Raw genomic sequence first — 23,241 nt, forward strand, 5'->3', positions numbered from 1 at the left:
TCAGACATACCCACTCTGGGATAAATAAGTGTGCAGACTCACTCTGGGGAGAATGATGCCCCTCGACAGCTTTGTCTTCATGCCCATCATAGGCCCTGCTGGACAGCTGCCTGTTGGCAGTCTCCAGTCGATCTACGAACAAAGAGGAAGAGATTAGGAAAAAAACGTATAAGGATTTAAGTCGCTATCCAACAAAAAATGGATTCAGCACCCAGGGGTCGGGATGAAGAGATGCTGAGGCAGAAGCCCAGAACCGAGCAGCTCGGGCACCGTTCTACACAGTTAAATAACCCAGCTAAACCAATATTGATTCGCCAGATCTGACACCCAGCACGAAAAGGTTTGTGGTAACAGGAAAAAGGAGATCTAGCTACTGGGACTGCCAGTACATTGAGTGTTTTGACATATGATGAAACTGAAAAATGGCCAGGCTAAAAGTGAAGTAAAATGTTACAGGCTCAATAATCACACACACTAGAGGTTGCCAAGCTACATACTCCGCAGAGTAGCAGCTGGCTCCTATCTTCCAGCAAGAATTTATGCCTACTCTCTTCACAACTGTGTTTTTACCCCCAAGAGGAACATTATGTCTAGCTCTGTCCTCTAGGTTACACCCAGCAAGTGCTGCCTTTCAAAGAGTGTTATGTTCAGCCTGACGTAGAAAGGGTTGTGCATCCAACATTGGTCTTTCCCAACAGTCAGGAGTTGCTGTTGAATACTTTTAAAGCAAGAATGAGCACATGAACTCCCTTCACAGACTCCTGTATACACGCTGTCACTTACAAAGCCGCAACCTGTGACCTACAGGACATAAAAGAGCAATTCTGCTCTTTGAGAGCCTCTCCCCTTCCCCAGATGGTTGGAATTCCCAAGATTAGATAACACAGGTAGAATAGCATCCTCAGCAAAGCAACCTGGCCCTGAAGTCATGCTGTTAGCTACAAGGAAATTTGGAGCAGAGGAAACATGAATAGAACTTGACATGCCTCGGAGGTCTCTGTTGAAATCGTGAAGTCTCCGAATCTCGCCTTCCAGTTTGTTTCTCATTGCTTTGTCCAGCGACTCGCGCTTGGTGGTGGACTTGACCAGACTCTCATAGGCTTCTGAAATTCTCTGAAGTTCTTTTTCAAACTAAAAGGAAGAACTGGCATTAAAGTGGAACTTTTGACATGCATACAGGTGTCTTAGTAAGACTGATTCACAGATGTTTCAAGTCCGCAAGCTGTATCTTCAATGCAACCTTTCTGCATCTCAAGTTTCATGTCTACCAAGTCACATAATCAACCAATTTCACTTCCTCATCTGCCCTCCATGGATGCATTAGGATCCAGAAAATGATAGGCTCATGAGTCCGCCAGACCATCGGACATCACCTTGCAAAAGTCCTTCTGTACCAATATATTAGAAAGGAGCGAATCTAAATGTAACTTAATTCTCTTATATGCCATTTATAGCTATTATGATTATTCTTGGTTAACATAAGAAAAATCTGAAAGTACAAAAAAACTAAAGGACTACAACTGGAACCCAAATCTCCAGAAGCTAACGTAATTTCCAGACAGCAAGTCCAGTGCTCTCTCTAGAGACCCGCTCTATCCCCAGAGGAACGTACAATCCACTCAAGGAAAAGCTTCATTATTCAGTGTTTTTACCCTTCTGTCTTTAAGTTATCTATATAAAGCATTAATAAATGTGTACCTAATTATAAACAAATGTATCACAGAAAATGTCCTTATCTGCAGGAATTGATATTTATGGAATTAAAACGATTATTTTTTTATTTCATTGAATCAAAAACTGTAAGTGGGAGAGCCTTTAATCTACAGCACACTCTAGCTGCTGTAACAGGAGTCTAACATTGCAGCGCGCCTTTGAAGCAGATGTCACAGATCCCACTGTACTGTCATGGAACACAAATCAGGAGAGAGAGTAAGACTGGGCCAGAGTGCCTACAAAAATGGACACTTGATGAGCTGCTCCTGGAAGTCAGAATCAGAAGCAGAGTTGAGGGGTTCAGAGCACCAGCACCTCACTAGGAACCAAGGGACCAGAACATTTCCAACATTCTCCACAGGAGAGTGATGTCACTAGGTGCCAGGCACCCTCCTTTGTGAATCCCAATTGCCCAGTCAGAAAATCCTTGACAAGATTCCTATAAAAGAACATCCTAAAAGATATTCATTGTTTACTTATGTGTCAGGTGCTCTTCTGGGTGCCAAGGAAACAGAAAGAGGGGTGGCAATTCCTGGCCTTCAGGAGCTGAGGGTCTAAGGCTGGCTCGCACCCAGACACTTACACACCATAATGTGGTAAGGGATATCATGGTGAAATGCAATGACAGCCTAGAGGTAAAGTAATTAATTTTGCAGGCGTGAGAAGAGTTTCTTTAAAAAGGAGTATAGAGAAAATACCATTTTAAAAGACTCTTGAAGGATGAACAGATATATGCCAGGCAGAAAAGGTCAACGCTTTGCAATTCTAGGCGGAAGGCAGAGCATGAGCCAAGACGCGAGGCCGTGAAGGTGAGTGTGTGCCTTTGACGGGACGGGGGTCCGGGCACCAGGGCAAGGCGGAAGTGGCAGGATCCAGAGTCAAGGACTTGACTCCACGGGCAGGCTTATGCGGGGTGGACAGTTCTGGGCAGGGGACACTCATAAGCAGAAGGGCAGCATGATCTTATCAGAGGTTTTAGAGATAAAACTAAAGGAGGAGGTTGGGAGGTAGGGATGTGGAGAGAAGGCGGCAGGCTGAGAATCCAGCCTAGAAGCTGATGTGAACAGCTCAGCAACAGATGACAAGGATATGAACTGCAACCGAAAGGACAAATCCCACAGACACTGAAGAGGGACCGAGAAGCCACAGCAACACTGACACTCAACAGCTTGCAGACGGGTGATGAGACTTAACCAAGATAAATGATTGTAAGAGAAACAGGTTTGGCCAAGTCTGACTTTGGAGATACCAAGTTTCAGGAGCCTGCAACACGTACTGGTAAAGACTTCTACTTAGCAGGGGAGACGCAGGTCTGAGAGTCAGGAAAGAAGCCACAGCGTCATCAGCACACAGAAAACAAGTCCACCTGGGGACGTCAGCAGAGGACAGGAGAGCCGGGGACGGAGGCATTCACTCATACCAAGGGGTGGTGGGGCACAAGAACCAAGGAGGAAACTGAACCCAGTGGAGCCACGGGGGCCGCGGAGCTCCTATGGAAGAGAGACACACTGTGGGCAGCAGCCCAGAGGTGATACTGCTGCCAGGGGTTAGGGTTAGGCTGGAGGAGGCGGTGGGAGGTGGGGCTGGAGAATGTTGGGTTTTCTGCTTAGCGGCAGCCACCCAGGCCACGCCAAGAACCCCACAAATTATGTTCCTTTGTTTTAATTTTATTTTCAAAGGAGACATCTCCAAAACCCACCACCACTTCTGTGGTAATTTTATCTACAAAAGGTAGCTTTTGTTCCCAGACAGGTAGGCATGCCACAGTCCCCTTCAAGATCCCAGGGCATCATCTAGTCAATACGGAAGCTGAATTACCACAGACCCTGGAGGTGTCCACCATGACAGTGGTGCCCGTCCGTAAGCCCAGGACCACTAGGGATCCTTCCTTAACTACACCGCCCACAGGAACCTTCCCTAGATCTGATTTTATGCTATTCTTTCTTTCTTTTCTTCTTTTTTTTTTAGAGACAAGAGTCTCACTTTATCACCCTCGGTAGAGTGGCGTGGCGTCACAGCTCACGGCAACCTCCAGCTCTTAGGCTTAGGTGATTCTCTTGCCTCAGCCTCCGAGTAGGTGGGACTACAGGCGCCTGCCACAACGTCCAGCTATTATTTTGTTGCAGTTTGGCCAGGGCTGGGTTCAAACGTGGTACCCTCAGTATATGGGGCCGGCACCCTACTCACTGAGCCACAGGCGCCGCCCCCTGATTTTATACTATTCTTATCTGTTTTATTTACCTCACTGGAATTATGATATGCACATTCCTTCCGCATTTGATTTGACTGTTAATTCCTTAAGGGCAAAAATAGCTCTTAACACCCTACAACTGTGCCCTAATTAATTAATCTTTAAATGTGTAACTCTTAAGCAGATGTGGACACTGACAAACTCCACCTGATCCTTACACTCTGCACACTGTAAAAGGCAACTTTAGGATCCCTGTCACAGCCTAGTTCACTTTCTCAAAGGTAGAACAATCTAGAATTGGCCCATGGCTATGTGCCCAGAAGGTAGGCCAGGGTTTTTGTTTAGAACAAGGTATTTCCTGTGAGACTGACAGCTGTAATGGTAAAGAAAGGTAAATGTGGCTGGGATGTGGGTTGTCCAAATCTCACGCTGAAATTTGATACTCAGGGGGGAGGCCAGAGGGGCAACCCCTTCCTGAATAGCCCAAGGGAGTTCTAGCTCTCTGGAGAGTGTAACAGGTTGGTTCAGAAGGAATGGATCAACTGCCCTGAGTGGGGTACTGTAAAGCAGGACACAGCCCCTGGGCTTCCTTCCTCACAGGCGTCCACTTCCCCCTCAACTCCCTGCCATGTTGAGACATGGAACAAAGACGGGCACTTGCTGGCCTCACGCTCTGGGGCCTCCCAGCCTGAAGAAACATGAGCTGTATGGACACCCTGTCCATACAAATCACTGGGTCTCAGACGTTTTGTTACAGCAACACAAAGTGGACAGTGTTAGGCAGGTCAAAGCCAGGACTAAATGTAGGGAGTGAAAGAGAAGCAGATTTTGATTCAACATAAGAAAAAAATCTCCTAAGTACATTTTCCAGGAGTATAGCACATCCTATAGTGAGCTTCTCTTCTCTGGAAGCATTCAAGTAAAAAAGAAACAACCTCCTTTCAGAGACATAAAGCAAGGATTCCTAAGGGATGGAAAGTTGGATTCGGCTTATTTAAAATTTTTAAGTTTAAAGCTCTTTCATCTCTGACTGCACACACCTTCAGAATGAGAACTACACCTTCTTCATAGCCTCTACGCGCAGCACACTGTACATACTCTCTGACATGTGTTAGAGATGAAGAGAAGGCTGGCTAGGCTGGCTTTGATAGGAATATCTTCGGCGCCAGTTCAGACTGTGAGTGTGGTGCAGAAAGGGAATACCGGGTTTGGTTCACAACTCCCGTTCTCCCTTCCAGCCCAGGGTCAGGAAGCTTTCCCTGCATCTCTCCCTGTGATCACAGAGGTGCACTCAGCACCTGGAAACAGAACTACGCCAGCAGAGCAAAACAGCCCCTGCTGCTTCCATTGGCAATGTTGACAGACAGCCGTGGAGCAGAGAAGGCCCTGAGGAATCTCAGCCTTTCCAAACAACAGATACGGCTTTTTTTTCTTGAACACCTTCAAATGCACAGCTCAGGACCAAAAAAGGCCTGCTGTCTAAGCCACAGACTGCCCAGTGAAAGCCACTGTTGTTTTACTCGCAAAGAGGGTCTTCACTAAAGCAAAGCCTGGGGTAACCACCAGGCTTGGCCTTTTCCCTCAAAATGTCCCTCTATTCCATGATGGCTTCTGAGGCCAACCCACTCAACAGCCCACTGTCTGGTCCTGGTGGAAGTTCCATCCACTAATTAAGTGTCAGGGAAACTGGGAGGAAAAAGAAGCAAAATGAGTAACCAAAAGGAAAGACTGAAAAACAACAGCTCTTTCTGGGGGTCCTGGACCATCATTCCAACGTTAACAGTGATAATCACTAGACTGTAATTCCCATCTAGGCTGGGACTTGGCAGTCTCTGAATTTAATTGTTCTTTTCTGCTGTGTTCCTGGCACAGTATGTGTAGGCTAAGCTCTGCAATTAAAAATTCATCTATTTTTGGTTCTGCCCTTACAGTGAATCTCTGCAAGGCCAAAGTGCTCTCGGTGTTCTGAGGACGCCGGATGGGACGATACTGTGGGCACAGTGTGGTCACACCCGACACTGTAGCATGGTAGGCCCACCCAAAGCAAGGATCGAACCCATGCCAGGGAACTGGCAACCACTGTCTCTGAGAAGCAAGGTTGTCACCTCGTCTAACCACCCTCTGCCCAGATCTAAAGTCCAATAGCTGCTGAGAACACCGAGCAGACAGGTCAGTGGTTAGGGAAGATCTGGAACCAGGAAGATCCTGGGAATGCCAGGCAGAAAATATCACACCACAAAGTCCATGCAATTCTTCTGTCTCTTGGTCCTAGTTGTTGGTGATTATGGCAAGTATCCATCAAAGGTTGAGATTTTAAATCGACAAATCTAGTTTGACATATATCACAGATCAGGGAAACGTAATACAGCAAGTCCTCATGTAATATCGTGGATAGTCTTTGAAACTTCAAGTGAAACAACATACAACTGGTCTTCTTCCAATGTCATTTTGTCATAACATTGATTTAAAAAATTGGTTTTGTTACAAGAATAACAATAGGTTTCCAAGAACCTGCTGATGACGTTAAGTAAGGATCTACTGTATTTGCAGAACCAATTTTGAGATTCAAGGGAGTGAAAAAGTTCTGGATTCCAGTAGGAAAACAGCTTTTGATTTGTTTCCTTTTCCAGAAACCATGACAATCTTTTTGGCCACAAATTTTAAGAATCAACTTCTGTACAGGGAGATCAAGTCACTGGGAGAGTAAGTCATTTGGCTTTTCAAAATGAAAATTTGCATCAAATCAAGAAAGAAAATGTATATCATAGGCCAATAAAAATATATATAAATAAAGAAATCAATGAAGAGTAACAAGAAGACCTCCCGATTTCTGCACTGTCCATGTAACTCTCCACCAGTGCCCACGGAAAAACACCTGGCACCACGCTCTGTCCTCAGGTGGATCTGCACAGCCCTGGGACATGTCTGCCCTAGAGCCTCACTGGAGAGAAGAAAGAAACACTTGTTTCCCACAAAGCGCTGAGTTGACTCTTCCCAATTTTTAGACTGTACCAAGGAAGCTGCCCCCGGGAGCGTCGGGAGCAAGCTTGGGCCTGTGAGCACATCACGGGCCTAAGGCCTGGAGACAGCACACCCACTTCCCAACTTGTAAGGGGGCGAGCAGGGCTGGAAGTGGGATGCAATCCTCAGGCAGGCCCTGTTTGCTTCTGGCTCTCCTTTTTCTCTCCAATAAAGGTAGCCAAGAAGTACCTAAGCCAAGTCTGCTCTTGACCCCAGGGGGCTCCAGACCCTTTCAATGGCAGATGCACGAAGAAGCTGGGGCAGATGTCTGTGAACATTCACACCCTCAGATCCACTGCTCTCTGCTTTTTACTGTCAGCCCTTGGAAGTGAGAGGGGCCAACTATTCTGAAACCCCAACTAGCACAAAGACCATCCACACCTACGAAATCAATACTAATCAATACTAAATAATGAACTCTAAGTAGGCCTGCCAGGGGCGCTACTTGCCATTATGGAGCCAGAACAACAATGCTCTTATAGCCGGGTAGGGGTCATATTCCTACTTTTTCTCTTTACAAAAACCACTTATTCCAAGAATAGAGGCAGGCATTTCAACACTTATAAGATCCCTACGACCACACGTGGCTCCTTGCCCCCATAAAGGAAACTTGAGCACACTATGGCTCTCCTGCCCTCTTCCAACCTACCTGCAGCACATCAGATGCTGACTCATGGGTCATCACGAGACCATTGGCTGGCAACAGTTTACTCCTCCTGAGTGTTCTCCTAGTCACTTTGGCTCTTAGCATAAATCTATAAGAATGCAGATGGCATACATTCCAGCATTCTCATGATCACCACACGGGCTGGAATTACACCTCCCGGTAAGTCACAAGTGTGCAGAGAACACATAATCACTTGTCCTCTTGACCCTCCATTGTGAGGCAACACTGCCTTCTGCAGCAACACACCTGTTTGAGAGTCTCAGATTTAAAGGAAAAATCGATAGCTGTCAATTAATTCCTCTGTGCTAACTCTCAATGCTCCGTCTTCCCCAAGGGAAATCCTACTCAGCCTCTGCGTCTCTGATCACAGCCCACTCCACGGCACCTCCTCGGCTCTTCACCCCCCACTGCAGGTGCTGGCTCATGCAACTCCAAGGCAGGCACTGGGTCGTGTTTGTTTCTGTCTCCCTAAGGCAGGGGTCCTCAGACTGTGGCCCGCGGGCCACATGAGGTGGTGTGATTATATTTGTTCCCATTTTGTTTTTTTACTTCAAAATATGTGCAGTGTGCATAGGAATTTGTTCATAGTTTTTTTTTTTTTAAACTATAGTCCGCCCCCCAACAGTCTGAGGGATGGTGAACTGGCCCCCCGTTTAAAAAGTTTGAGGACCCCTGCCCTAAAGCCTTGCACAGAGCCAACAGCCCAATGTTGGCAAGTAAGCCAACATGCAAATCACCCTCTGTGCCCAGGAAAATTCTGCTCCTTCCAGGGGACCGTCTCAGGCCCACTCCCCCATCCTGTGAGGTCACGCACCTTGTGGAGCTTGTCAGCATTGTCGTAATAACCCTGAAGCTCCTGGTGAAGCGCCCGGTTCTCCTCGGTTAGTATCTCCACCATTTGCTGGGCTCGCTCCACAATCGCAAAGGCATCCGGCCCAAGCTGCTGGCTGGGGGAGGCGGCTGGTGGGGGCTGCGTGGCCGCCAGTGTCATCGGGAGTGGGAGCGGCAAGGAGACAGAGTGCAGTGGCCCGCTGATGGAGGAGGTCTGGGAGGACACTGGGCTGTGCGGCTGCACCGTTGCTGGGAACGGAAGCTGGCATGGGCGGCTGCAAGGCGACAGAAGACCGGCAATCAGGCCCAGGGGAAGTGGTGGGCACAGCAAGGAAGCCCCAACAAGACTGGCACTGCCAATGGCTTTCGCGGCCAGCAGGCACTTCCCAGAGCGCAGTGTTCACTGTGCCCCCTGATTCAGCACCACTGTGGCTACAGTGAACAAGACAGATCGGGACCCTGCTCTGAGGTAACCTTTCAGGGGAGAGAAACAGGTGAGCCCTACGACAATGAACAAACAAAGCCAAGTTTCAAAAAGTAAGGAGTACTCTCCAAAGAATAAAGCAGAGTGAGGGGAAGGGGGGTGACGGGGTGGCTACTTCCTGCCCAGAGGTCAGGGGAGTCTCTGAGAAACCGAGGTTTAAGCTGGTGTCTGAAAGGCAGACGAGAAGGAGCCAGTGGTTTGGACAGAGGTTGGGGAAAGGCGTAATCCAGGGGAGGGAGGCAGCTGGCACACAGGGCCCACGGTGGGAATCAGCACTGGCCTGGGCAAGCTGGTATAAAGCACAGCCTGCACACAGCAGCCGTGAGGAGACTAGAGGGAGGGGATGCGTGAGGCCTGGACAGGAGGGTCCAGGTGTGGCTTAGGGGAGAGCAGACCAGGGCTCACAGGACAGCAGAAGAGAAACACTTGAGGATTTGGGATTTGTTCTGCATGTATCATGGAAGGGGAGGCAGGAAACAAGGAAAATAACAAAATTACTCCTAGATTTGGGGTTCTGCACAAATGGAGATGGGCACCACTTTACTCTTTGATGAAACAGAAAGTCTTAGGGGAGGAACTGACTTGTGCTTTGTTTTGCTGAGGTCAGGGAGCTCTAAGATCACAGGTCTCATTTTATTTGTGTTAAAAAGAAGACACAGAAATGTTCCTTGATGGCTCAAATTCCTGTTTTAGCTCTTTTCTCTGAAACCATGATTTTCCACCCCCAGGCCTCACTCCAAAGATTCCCTCCTCACTGTTCTGTTAACTTGTGTCCTAAGAATCACTGTATTTTCTGTCAACCTAAGTCAAGAGCTCCTAACAATAATGTTTATTGGTACAAAGAGCAAACACAGCCTTGGTGCTAGTTTTCCAACCACAGATGTCTCTCTTCTTCAGGGGCCTGGGAAACTAGTTTTCCTGATGGCCTCTTCAACCTTTAGGTCTCAGCCGAGGACCTGGAAGTTAGACGCTCAGAATTAGCTCCAACCCAGAATCCTCAACATTCTGTATCAATGGGCTGAGCCCTCTGGAGAGCCACCTACTTCTAATTAGTAACAGTTACATGTGTCACCTCCTTAACTTGTGGCTACTCATAGCCAGATCTCTCAGAGTTAGCCCTGTTTTTCTGGGTAGATTGCCTAGCCTTATGTTTTTAAGCATATCTGCTAAAATGTCTTTGAAGCTTGTCAGCCTCTTTATCTCTCATTTTGTAAGCATTTCTTCCAATCAGAATTCCTCTGAATGCCAATTCCTAGAAGCTAAATGTCAAACTCTACAAAAAAAATTGACAAGGGTCACCCCAGCCCTTCCTACATGGATATTCAGACCTTCATGAAGATGACCCTGTCAGACTAAGTCTAGCAGTTCCTAACAGAGTGAGTAATCTCACTCAGACTAAGCCCAGGACGAACACCAAGGCACTCCTGGGCTCAGGAGATACTTCCCACCAGGACTTCCTTAGGCCTTCAATCCAGGAGCTCCTTCCCTTTTATGTTAAAATAACTGGGATCTAAGTTCCCCAGGCCAGGTGAAAAACCGTGGAGCTCAACCCAATTCTTTATTCTGTGAGTTTTACCTTCCAATCATCCTAGATTTCAGAAAGGAGCCCCGTCAGTGGGGAGACACCGTCCCTCCTCCTTTTCTCCACACACCTTCTGCGTAACTCCCTAGCCATCTCTTCACACACAGAACATTTCTGCATTTTGATGAATCCGTGCCCCTTGCCCACTGAGGAGTGTGTGAACATTCGTGTCAACCTGTGTGCACAGGCAGTCCAACTCCACCACGAGAGTGAAATTCAGTGTCCAGCTTCCACCCCAAGTCATGGGAACCCCGGTCAGGTATGGATCCCCAACATCACAGGCTTGTCACTGCATCAGTACTTCCCACCAGCTGGCTAAGTCCTACAACACATTGTTCATGAAGGTTACCTTGGCAAGAGCCAAAACAACACAAATTACCCCATGCCTTCCAAAGGCAGACGCCCATTCCCACCTCTTGCGCATTCCCTTCCCACTTCACCCAATACAGGACACAGGCAGGCACAGATGAGCCTGCAGCTTTCCCTCCCCAAGGGCAGTTTCATGCTGGGGCTTCCTTCTTCTAACCTTTATTTAATTCTGGGATTTGTAAGTCACTTATGATCAATGATGGGCTTATCTTCTAGGTCATCTTTTCTGTAATATTACAAGAAAAACAGGACGCAGAGATCAGGTGACAGGGCTTTTCTGATGCCAGCCTAAGTCATCATTGATGGTGGCTCGTTACCTGAGTGAGACTGCAGGAAAAGTACGTTTGCCCTGAAGGACAAAAAAGGAAGGGCTTCTCAAAGTGGGAAGTCTGGAGCACTGGCCTCACGGACAACTCCGTCACACGTTCTTACTAATAAGCACCACGTTACGATGGATGATGTGCAGGAAGCACAGCAAACTTCTCAGCCCCACCACTCAGTCCGCTAGGGCGGGGAGGCTCAGAGATCTATACAAACAGATCGCTTAGTCTGAACAAGGGGGAAAGAGTTCCGGGAGAGAGCAGGGCAATTTCATTTAAAATCATACCAGAGCTATGCAACAGCCTAGCCCCAGCTTGCAAAGATAACGTACTGATGGGCCTCCCTTAGTAATGGGGGCACCAAGGAAAGGGAAGAAGAGGAGATGGGAGACGAGATTTATTAAGAAACTTATGAATAAATTCCATGCTACGATTGTCTCAATTGTCTGTGAGTCTACTTCCTCTACCAGGTCATGAAATCATACAGCAAGAAAGCATTCCATGTCTCACGATGCCACTTACACAGTTGTTACAAGATCTGAGGAGTCTGTATAAAGTACAAAGTACTTACATAGCAAGCACTGGGCAAATACTAGCTGTTACCATCATTAATATGATTACCATCATCGGATCCTACAGTCCCTCACATGGAGCCGAGTACTGTGCATTCAAAACAAGTCTGGAAAGTTTTTTCTGAGACGGCTAGCTAACATCTACTGGGCACTTCTCACACTCCAGCCACTACGGCGTCTGCTGCTGTGTGCATCATCTCATTTCGACCTTTAAAAAACAGGTGTCATGGTCAATCCATCTAGACAAGAAAAACAAGGCACAAAATAGTAACTTACAAAATACAGGCTGAGAGCAGTGATTCTCAACCTGTGTGCTACAGCACCTTGGTGTGCTGTGAGAGGATCTCAGGTGTGCCATGACAATTTTTTAATTTTAATAATTTTAAATAATAATTTTTAATAAATTTATTTATTTTAACATAACTGGGATTATTATTTAAATTATTTTCGAAAATAAATAAAATGTTCTAAAGAAGTTCAAAGTACAGTAGGTATATTCTCTTTTTTACTTTTTCTTTTTTTTTTTGATCAACATAATTGAAGTGTGCTGTGGAAGTTTCTATAGGTTCAAGTGTGCTGTAAGATTTTTAAAAGGTTAAAAAACACTGGCCTAGATAAAGACTAAAGGAACATAGAAGAAATTTGAGCCCAGACATTCCAATTCCAGAGTCCTTAGAGCTCAGTACTCCCCCACTGTGGTGAGAGCGGGAGGGGAGGCAGCGGCCTCTGGTCCTGTGCTCCTGGGCTTCTATTGGCTCAGTCTGAGCCACCATCATAGCCATGACCCACCCGGGGAACACAAAAACACCAGAACTTTCTGTATGTTCGAGCAGCCTCAGGGTAAGCAGGAGGGCCAGAAACCTGCCTCTGAGTTATTTTTCTTGCACTAAAACTTACGTCGACATTAACTTTTCGTAGGGTAATGTCTACAGGGAACACTCAAGTTACATTTTCCCAAGGGACTGTGCTCTCTGCCAGGCACTTTCATTACCTTGCTTAATCCTCACAAAAAACAGAGGCAGGCACTACTATCCCTATTTTCATGAGGAAAGGCAAGTTCCCAAGGTCAAATAACAGGTCCTATTCCTTTGAGAAAGGAAACACATGAGCCCTGGAATACACAGGAAGTGACCTTTTTCCACCTGCCACCAAACTGACCAGTAATTTAAACACATCTGTGCACAGCTGAAAGACCCTCTTCTCCATGAAAACCAGGAATTACAGGATTTAAAGAGCCACGTTGAAGAGACAAATAGCCCAGTGGGCTGGCCCCCCACTGTCAGTGACTGGGTCACCGTGTGCACAGCCCAGCTCCTAGCAGTGGAGCCTGCTTCTTTTCTCTTATAACCACCTGAATCGCCCTCCTGAGAACCTACCACCACTGGCTTTATGTCACGTTACTTGTTCTTCTGTCTTTGTATTTAAAGATAATATTACTTAATATTTCATACGTGTCTTTTTTCCCTAATGCAAGTTTTCTAAAGATAGAAAATTGTGATTTACACTAAGCTGGCACCCAATAAATTTTTATCCATCGATTTAGTACCTAAGCTCAAGAGTAAATTAAAACCGTATTTGCTTAGTGGATTTTCAAAGAATGGATCAACTTTCAACATTGTATTAAGGAAGTGATCTCTGATGTTTAGATTTGTTTTGCAAACACAGGCAGACTCTCAAACCATGAAGTTGCCAATATAGCTCCAAGCCACTGCCCTTCTCGTCATGTGATTTGGGGTCACATGGTGCAGCTCAAACTTGAGTCACCATTATCCGTATTGGAGAAACAAGGTCGTTAGTGGTAAGCAATCAACAGTCCATGTGCTCCTTGGCATACAGCAAGCCTTCATAAATAAATTTACTTAAATTTATGTTTTTACATTATGCCAGTGAATAAATGTGCCTTTAGCACTTTAGGTGGCGCCTGTAGCTCAGTGGGTAGGGCGCCGGCCACATACACCAAGCCTGGTGGGTTCGAACCCAGCCTGGGCCAGCTAAAACAACGGCAACTGCAATAAGAAAAATAGCCGGGTGCTGTGGCAGGCACCTGCAGTCCCATCTACTTGGGAGGCTGAGGCAAGAGAACCGCTTAAGCTCAACAGTTTGAGGTTACTGTGAGCTGTGATGCCACGGGACTCTACCTTGGGTGACAGCTTGACACTGTGTCTCAAAAAAAAATAAAAAAAATAAATAAATACTACTTTACACCCACTGTGTCATTTAATGCTCACAAGCTTGGACATTCACTGTTCTCATTCCACATATGGTATTATCCTATTTTACAAATAAGCAAATTAGGACTCAGAGGACACACATAACCAATGACAGATCTCAGATCTCACAGTCTATAAAAGTAAAGCAAAAAATTTTACAAAATATTCTCTACCTGTAAGCCACCTCTTTGTAAAATTTTGTAATGAATATTTTGTTAATAAAAATACATTTAGCAACAATTTCCCATTTTCCCCATGTATGGCAACTTTATCGGTGACTTTTGGGATATCTGCAGTTTTTAAATTGATTACCTATTGAAATGGTAATATTTTGGATATAATGGCCTAACTATGTTTTTAAAATGTATTAAAATGAATTAACTGAAATGTGCTTTAAAGTTGATTTCTATAGTTTCATGTCTTAAGTTTAAATCTTTCATCCAGCGAGAGTCTATCTTAGTTAATGGTGAAAGGCGTGGGTCCAGTTTCAATCTTCTACAGGTTGCCAGCCAGTTCACCCAGCACCATTTGTTAAATAGGGAATCTTTTCCCCACTGAATGTTTTTAATTGGCTTGTCAAAGATCAAATAATGGTAAGTAGCTGGATTCATCTCTTGGTTCTCTATTCTGTTCCAGACATCTACTTCTCTGTTTTTGTGCCAGTACCATGCTGTTTTGATCACTATCGATTTATAGTAGTCTCAGGTCTGGTAGCGTGATTCCTCCTGCTGTGTTTTTATTGCTGAGTAATGTTTTGGCTATTCGAGGTTTTTTTCTGATTCCATATAAAATGAAGTATTATTTTTTCAAGATCTTTAAAATATGACAATGGAGCTTTAATAGGAATTGCATTAAAATTATATATTGCTTTGGGTAGTATAGACATTTTAACAATGTTGATTCTTCCCAGCCATGAGCATGGTATGTTTTTCCATTTGTTAACATCTTCAGCTATTTCTTTTCTTAAAGTTTCATAGTTCTCTTTGTAGAGATCTTTGATGTCCTTTGTTAGGTATACTCCCAAATATTTCATTCTTTTTGGCACTACTGTGAAAGGAATAGAGTCCTTGACTGTTTTTTCGGCTTGGTTATTGTTGGTATATATAAAGGCTACAGATTCATGGGTGTTGATTTTGTAGCCTGAGACATTGCTGTATTCCATGATCACTTCTAAAAGTTTTGTAGTAGAATCCCTAGTGTTTTCCAGATATATGATCATATCATCTGGGAAGAGTGAATGAAAGGTTGATCTCTTCTGACTCTATGTGGATACCCCTGATCGCCTTTTCTTCCCTAATTACAATGGCTAAAACTTCCATTACAATGTTAAAGAGCAATGGAGACAATGGGCAACCTTGCCTGGCTCCTGATCTAAGTGGAAATGATTTCAATTTAACTCCATTCAATATGATATTGGGGAGTGGCGCCTGTGGCTCAAAGGGATAGGGCGCTGGTCCCATATGCTGGAGGTGGTGGGTTCAAACCCAGCTCTGGCCAAAAACTAAAAAAAAAAAAAAAAAGTTCAATATGATATTGGCTGTGGGTTTGCTGTAGATGGCCTCTATTAATAGTTTAAAAAATGTCCCTTCTATACCAATTTTCTTAAGTGTTCTGATCATGAAGGGATGCTGGATATTATCAAAAGCTTTTTCTGCATCAATTGAAAGAATCACATGGTCCTTATTTTTTAGTTTGTTTATTATGTGCTGAATTACATTATTTATAGATTTACATATACTGAACCAGCCTTGAGACCCTAGGATAAATCCCACTTGGTCACGGTGTGTAATTTTTTTGATGTGTTGTTGGATTCTGTTTGGTAGGATCTTATTGAGTATTTTAGCATCAATATTCATTAGTGATATTGGTCTGTAATTTTCTTTTCTTGTTGGGTCTTTCCCTGGTTTGGGTATCAAGGTGATGTTTGCTTCGTAGAATGTGTTGGGTACTATTCCTTCTTTTTTTATATTTTGGAAGAGGTTTAGTAATATAGGTACTAGTTCTTCTTTAAAGGTTTGGTAGAATTCTGACGTAAAGCCATCTGGTCCTGGGCTTGAAGAAAGTGCAGGGAAAACTCTTGAAGGAATCAGCCTGAATATTTTATGAGAAGGACTCTCCAGGCAATTGAAGCAGTATCAAAAATACACTACTGGGACCAGATCAAACTAAAAAGCTTTTGCACAGCCAAGAACATAGTAAGTAAAGCAAGCAGACAGCCCTCAGAGTGGGAGAAAATATTTGCAGCTTATACCTCCAATAAAGGTCTAATAACCAGAATCCACAGAGAACTCAAACATATTAGCAAGAAAAGAACACGTGATCCCATCTCAGGGTGGGCAAGGGACTTGAAGAGAAACTTCTCTAAAGACAGACGCACGATCTACAGACACATGAAAAAAAGCTCATCATCCTTAATCATCAGAGAAATGCAAATCAAAAGTACTTTGAGATATCACCTAACCCCAGTTAAGAGTAGCCCACATAACAAAATCCCAAAACCAGAGATGTTGGCATGGATGTGGAGAAAAGGGCACACTTCTACACTGCTGGTGGGAATGCACACTAATACGTTCCTTCTGGAAGGATGTTTGGAGAATACTTAGAGACCTAAAAATAGACCTGCCATTCGATCCTATAATTCCTTTACTAGGTTTATACCCAGAAGATCAAAAGTCACAATGTAACAAAGACATCTGTACCAGAATGTTTATTGCAGCCCAATTCATAATTGCTAAGTCATGGAAGAAACCCAAGTGCCCATCGACCCACGAATGGACTAGCAAATTGTGGTACATGTATACCATGGAATATTATGCAGCCTTAAAGAAAGATGGAGACTTTACCTCTTTCATGTTTACATGGATGGAGCTGGAACATATTCTTCTTAGCAAAGTATCTCAGGAATGGAAGAAAAAGTATCCAATGTACTCAGCCCTACTATGAAGCTAAATTATAGTTTTTACATGAAGGCTATAACCCAATTATAGCACAAGACTATGAGGAAAGGGCCAAGGAAGGGGGAGGTTAGGGTGGGTGAGGGTAATGGGTGGGGCCACACCTATGTTGCATCTTAGAATGGGTACAGGCGAAACTTACTAAAGGCAGAATACAAATGTCTACATACAATAACTAAGAAAATGCCATGAAGGCTACGTTGAACAGTTTTATGAGAATATTTCAGATTGTATATGAAACCAGCACATTGTACCCCTTGATTGCACTAATGTACACAGTTATGATTTAACAATAAAAAAATTTAAAAAAAAAGTTGATTTCATCTGTTTCTTTTAACTTTTTAAAATGTGGCAACTAGAAAATTTTAAATTAAGACATGTGGCTCGTATCATATTTCTGTCAGACAGTGCTGCACCAGATCACAGCACACAAGAACTCAAACCCCCTTGAAGGTTCTTTCCCCAAACCCATGGAACTTCCCATCTGGGCCCCTTTGGTCTCTCATCTGGACCCCTTTGGTCATATAGGTAAGCACAAGTCTCATAAGTGTTCAAATTAAGACTCAACTCTTGAGTAAACTAAGATCAAAATCATTGCTAGTCAAGGTTGATGTAGATCAGTGATTTTTAATCAGTGATAACAAGAGAGGATCTTAGGTGTGCTGCGAAAATTTTTAAAGATCATTAATTAAATGATTTCCAAAAGAAGGTCAAAGCACAGTAAGTATATTCCTTTTTTTACTCTTTATTTTTGATCAACATAATTTAAGTGAGCAGTGGAAGTTTAACTATAGGTTCAAGTGTGCAGGGAGATAAAAAAGGTTGAAAAACACTGACGTAGATAGTTCTCCTTTTAAGAAGTCACTCAGTTAATGCACTACCCCTGGGATTGTGTGAGGGTTCCTGAGAAAGTAACCTGAACTTGACCCTGGCTTCTTGAAATTCCCATACTGCAGAATATGTTCCAGCTCCAGGTCTTTGACTTGGCTCAACCAGCCATAATTCAGCCTAAAAACTATAAAAATTCCTGAGTTCCAATGCTGGCATTTAAAACACATGTTTAGCTAGTAGCATTTAAAGTTCTGTGACCTCATTTTTGTTAAGTGCAATGCATAGTTTTTAATCTAACAATGCTGGGTTTGGCTTACCTTTTGGTTGCACAAAGCAACTCATTTTACAACTGTACAAACTGCAAATCATAATTTCCCATTTTGGGAACATACACTTACTCCTCAAGTTCTCCTCCCTCGTCCAGCTGTTTCCAAGTCAACGTAAGATGGGACCACCAGTGCGCCCTTCTTGTATTACAGCACATTCCAAACACAGAGCCCACCGGGAGTAAGCCTGCTATTTAGCACGTTTCTTCAAGCTTGTTCACGCTTTAAACTGCACTCTAGCTGCACTGTGGGGCTGATGCGGCTGCCTTCAGGGAAGGTGTCAGCTTTCGTCTGCCAAATGTGTTCCTGGGCAATCAATCCCTCCTCCCTGCAGGTCAGCCAGCCCATTCCCAATGTTGGGATCTTGGACTCCGTCCTAAATAAAACAAAATCAACCAGGAGCTTTTCTGAAAAAAAAAATGTATAGGGCATTTTTTGGGGGGAAAAAAGGTAATTTGGGAAATAGGTCACACCACAGTTTCCCTCAATTAACACAGGACTTCCTGCCCTGATTAGAGGAAGGTCGTCCCGATGACAAGCCTGTGACAAGAAATGAGAAGTCTGCTCTTGGAGAGGAATCCCCATCACCTTATAAGAAAGACGTTTTTATCAGCCTAGGACCGAAGGGCTGGGCCAACCACTACCACCTACTACCATCTATCTATAGATATAAAAATATATCTCTACCCCCAGATCAGTATTTTTTGATAAAAACATATCTATACCCCAAAATCAAATTAATATATTTATACATGAACAAAATATTAACCAACAGTTGCCACTCTTCTCTCTGCTTTTAACAAGCTAGTAAGTAAATCAAACCCCTGTGCTGAACAGTTGAGACCAGCCGAGACAACAGGCCACGAAGGGAATGCCCAGGCTGAGACTCAGACACTGGTCCTCCCTCTTCTTCTGTTCCTAAGCTGATACTGCCCAAAACATGCTAACTGGATTTAAATGTGTATTTATCGTCTTCTGTAACTAAAACATCCTGCTAAAAATGTCTAAAAAAACACACACACCCTCCCCCCCGCCCCTCAGTCCTCACTTCCAGATGAAAGCAAAGCAAAAGACTGACTAAAGCCCACACCCCAGAGCTGTCAGCAAGGTTGAGTTTTGCTTCTACGGTCTTCCCGAGTATCCAGAGAAAAGGGTGCAGCCAGAGGGCTTTCCTCCTGGAGTCTGGAATATTTAATTAAAATCCCAGTCCTCCTGAGAAAAACTGGAGTGAGCAGAATACAGGCTGGACATCACAGGTGATACAATCTATTCATGTGACCAGAAATTCACCAGGTAAGTGACACCAAGTAAAACTTACATCTGTCTTCACTGCAGTGTACGGTGACAGCGGCTGAGTGTGTACCCTCATGGCAGGGGCAGTACTCCAGGTTTGCACCCTGGGTATTGCCACTTCCGAGCTGCTGGTGGAGACCAAGTTACTTTAACATTTGTCTAAGCCTGGGTTTTTGTCATATGTAAAAATAGGGATATTTGTATTACCTCCCACTTAGAATGACTGTAAATCCACACAAAGTGCCTGGCCCCCAGCAAGCACTTGGTGAAGGTTCAGACCCCCTGCCACTACCCCCATACCCACTGCTCCCCTGGTACCTGCGAAGGGTAGAACAGAGTTCTGAGAAAATGGAAAATCAGAGCAAGTGTTGGGGAAACCAGGTTAGTTTACATTTAATCCATTAAAATATATCAATCATGCAAACAAAAGACATGAGAGCCATTTTCAAGATCAAATAAATCTAACTAGCAAAACATACTTCCCCACCCCCCTGGTGGTGGCGCCTGTGGCTCAGTGGGTAGGGCGCCGGCCCCATATACAGAGGGTGGCGGGTTCAAACTCGGCTCCGGCCAAACTGCAACAAAAAAAGCCGGGCGTTGTGGCAGGCGCCTGTGGTCCCAGCTACTCAGGAGGCTGAGGCAGGAGAATCACCTAAGCCCAGGAGTTGGAGGTTGCTGTGAGTTGTGACGCCATAGCACTCTACCGAGGGTGACAAAGTGAGACACTATCTATAAAAAAACCCCCACAAAACTCCCCCTGCAAAAAACTAGGCTAGCTAGTAACTGCAAACTAAAATAGGAAGTTAATACTATTTTCCTATTAAATAAGCAAAGTTTTTGTAATTATAGTGACTAACATGGGTCAAAGTGCAGTAAAACAGGCACTGTACTATTTTTACATTGCTATCCGGCATTAGAAGCCATTCAGTGCTCACTGTACTTTACTTAATAGTTCTTTCTAAATATGGAGTCCTAAAGTAAACCAAAACATGGAAAATTTGATATGCGTGATAGTGTTCATCGCTATATTATTTATAGAGAAACCAGTATAATTTATATACTTTCTAAATATTATATAGCAATAAAAATGTTGGTTATGAAAATAACGAAGGTGACTCGGCGCCCGTGGCTCAGTGTTTAGGACACGGGCCACATACCCTGAGGCAGGAAGGTTTGAACCCGGCCCAGGCCCGCTACACAACGACAACTGCAACAAAAAAATAGCCAGGTGTTGTGGCAGGCACCTGTTGTCCCAGCTACTTAGGAGGTTGAAGCAAGAAAATCACTTAAGCCTAAGAGTTTGAGGTTGCTGTGTGCTATCAAACCACAGCACTCTACCCAGGGCAACATAGTAAAACTCTGTCTTAAATAAATAAATAAATAGGAAAAAAAATAACAAAGGAGAAGTGTGGAAAAAACTTGTGATTCAATGCTATCTAAAAAAAAAAAAGCTAAGATGCTAAACTGAATATATGATTGTAATGTGAAAAGTTAATTCGTACAGGGTAAATGTTAGTGATTATATTAGGAAAGGATATGCTAAGTAAATTTTTTAGCATCTCTAGTTTCCCAACTTTTGAAATATGGACAGATTTCTTTGGAAAACAAAAATGCATCTTGACTAATTTACTACAAATTGCTTTGATAAAAATCTGATCATCCACCAGCATTGAACATTATTCCTTCATTCCCATTAGTAGTGCAAACTGCGTAAGTCACTACTTCTAGACGTGCTCTGTTACCTCAAAGTGAAGCAGAATTAATATCCAAATGCTTGCTTTGGGGAGGTAGGGAAATTCTCCATAGTAACAATCTGTCTAATTCCTATATCTTGTCCTTATTCCTTTCCATTTCCCCTTTACAGCTGAGGAAAAAGTAAAATAGAGAAGAGGAAACCAGAGCCTCCATCCCTAGCCAGCACATGTCCCCTGCCGGCCCCTGGACAGCCATAGGAACCTGTGCACAACAGGGCCAAGGGGGTACAAGAAAACCCCGCCTTGGCTAGGGCCTCTCCAAGGGGTCCTATGAAAGGAGCCTTAAGCGCTTTACAAGCCCCTGCTGGACATCTCCTTCCATACACATCAGTGCCAGTGTGAGAAGTTGTACGCTACGTGAGTCAGGAATGATGGCAAGAAATCCCAATTCTTATTCTTCTCCTACGTTCTAACATTTGTCTTTTTGGACCCTTCTGTCTCTAGGCAAAAAGGAGGAAAGACCCAGCCATTACTCAATCACTGAACATTCATTACATACTAAGCCCACGTGTGCAGCACCAGCCAGGAAGCGGACTCTGATCTCTATCAGAAATCTCACCTTCGGCTCGGCGCCTATAGCACCTATAGTGGTTACGGTGCCAGCCACATACACAGAGGGTGGCAGGTTCAAATCTGGTCCAGGCCAGCTAAAACAACGATGACAACTGCAAAAAAAAGTCGCCAAGTGTTGTGGCAGGCGCCCGCAGTCCCAGCTACTTGGGAGGCTGAGGCAAGAGAATTGCTTAAGCCCAACAGTTGGAGGTTGCTGTGAGCTGTGATGCCATGCCACTCTATCAAGGGCGACATAGTGAGACTCTGTCTCAAAAAAAAAAAAAAAAGAAAAAAGAAAAGAAACCTCTCCTTCAAGCTGGAGTCTATGTGGTGGTATGTCTGTACCCACAGCCTGCAGCTTTCTAAATCATGACTATAAATGACAAACAGATAACCTTTTACACACAGGAGAATATATCTGTGAAATTAAAAGCAGCCCTGCTTGTCTCCTGGGTCACAGGTAAGTTGAACATCACATATTGTTGAATTTCAGGTCCAATCCTTGGACTTCAGGCTCCGTACATGAGTCTGAAGTAGGGCCAGTGTAGCCGCAATGTTGTTTCCCAGTTAGCCAAGGGCTGCACCACTAGAGCCATTCTAGCTAGCCATGGCCAGGCTCAGAAAGGGGCCTTGGCACTGGAGCCCAGCCTTAACAGCCTGTCTGTTACATCTCCTGAGACATTTGCTATGTCTTGTCAACCTGGCTGCCAAGCCTGGCTCAAATCCCTCACACATTCCTCATTCTTTCTAACATTGTAACTTTGAGACAAATGACACTTTCCACAAATAACTGGGGAGACCTCTAAAAAGTACTCCCTTCCTAAGCTGACCCCTTTCCCCACCCTCTACATGTATTACACCTATTGCCAAGTGACAAAAGGCAAACAGATCCACTGTATGCACTGTTGCTTCACAAAAGCAAAAAAGAGGACAGAGAGTTCATCCGGGGATAGTTTCCACTACCAAGCTCTAGAGGCCAAGTTAAGAAAAAACTGCAAAATAACATAAACCAAACTCCAGTGCAGTTCTGGAATAACATCATGGGTCATTACAAAGAGCTACAGTAAATGGCTGTGATGCCCATACCAGAGACTTGATGGTTTCTGAGCTGAAACCTCTCCTTTGACGTTAGGAACTATCTCAGTAGAAGAAGAGTCTGCCTGGCCTCCCAGTGGAGTCAGATTATGGTTGGGAAGAATGAGCTCTGCTCCCTGGCCGAGGTCTCACAGTAGGTTATGCCGCTTCAGAGCTGGCATTCCCAGCCCGGCGTGGGGAAGTGTGGCAGCTGCTGGGCAGTCAGGACCCATCAGCCAGCTCTCCCTCTGCCAAGGCCCCGTCACGCCCTCTGCAGATGTACAGCCAAGGTATGTCCTGCACACAACCTCTGGAGTGGCATGGGGAAGCCCTAGCTCATTCAGTAAAGCCCTTCGTGAAAAGGACGTAGCCAAACAGCAGGCAGTAGCCACCTGTCTTCTCGCTCCTGCTCCCTGCTCTTCCCACACAGGGCAGCAAAACACCGGTGGCTCCAAAGGTGATCTTCAGTCCCAGCTTCTCTCCTGAGAGCTTCGTTT

The 23,241-nt window shown here is 44.6% G+C and overlaps 1 protein-coding gene across 2 annotated transcripts in view; it reads right to left on the reverse strand.

Moving 5' to 3' along the window:
• The window catches only part of AMOTL1 (angiomotin like 1), a 177,665-nt gene that overhangs the window by 54,517 nt on the left and 99,907 nt on the right, over nt 1-23,241 (reverse strand). For both annotated transcript variants that reach the window (XM_053562830.1, XM_053562831.1), the window contains 3 exons: nt 8,407-8,698; nt 987-1,131; nt 43-132 (listed from right to left, as the gene is read on the reverse strand). In XM_053562830.1, coding sequence (XP_053418805.1) covers nt 43-132; nt 987-1,131; nt 8,407-8,698 — 527 coding nt within the window. The remainder of the gene's footprint in view (nt 1-42; nt 133-986; nt 1,132-8,406; nt 8,699-23,241) is intronic.

The sequence above is a fragment of the Nycticebus coucang genome, chromosome 14, assembly GCF_027406575.1.
Source record: "Nycticebus coucang isolate mNycCou1 chromosome 14, mNycCou1.pri, whole genome shotgun sequence".
Classification (NCBI taxonomy): Eukaryota; Metazoa; Chordata; class Mammalia; order Primates; family Lorisidae; genus Nycticebus; species Nycticebus coucang.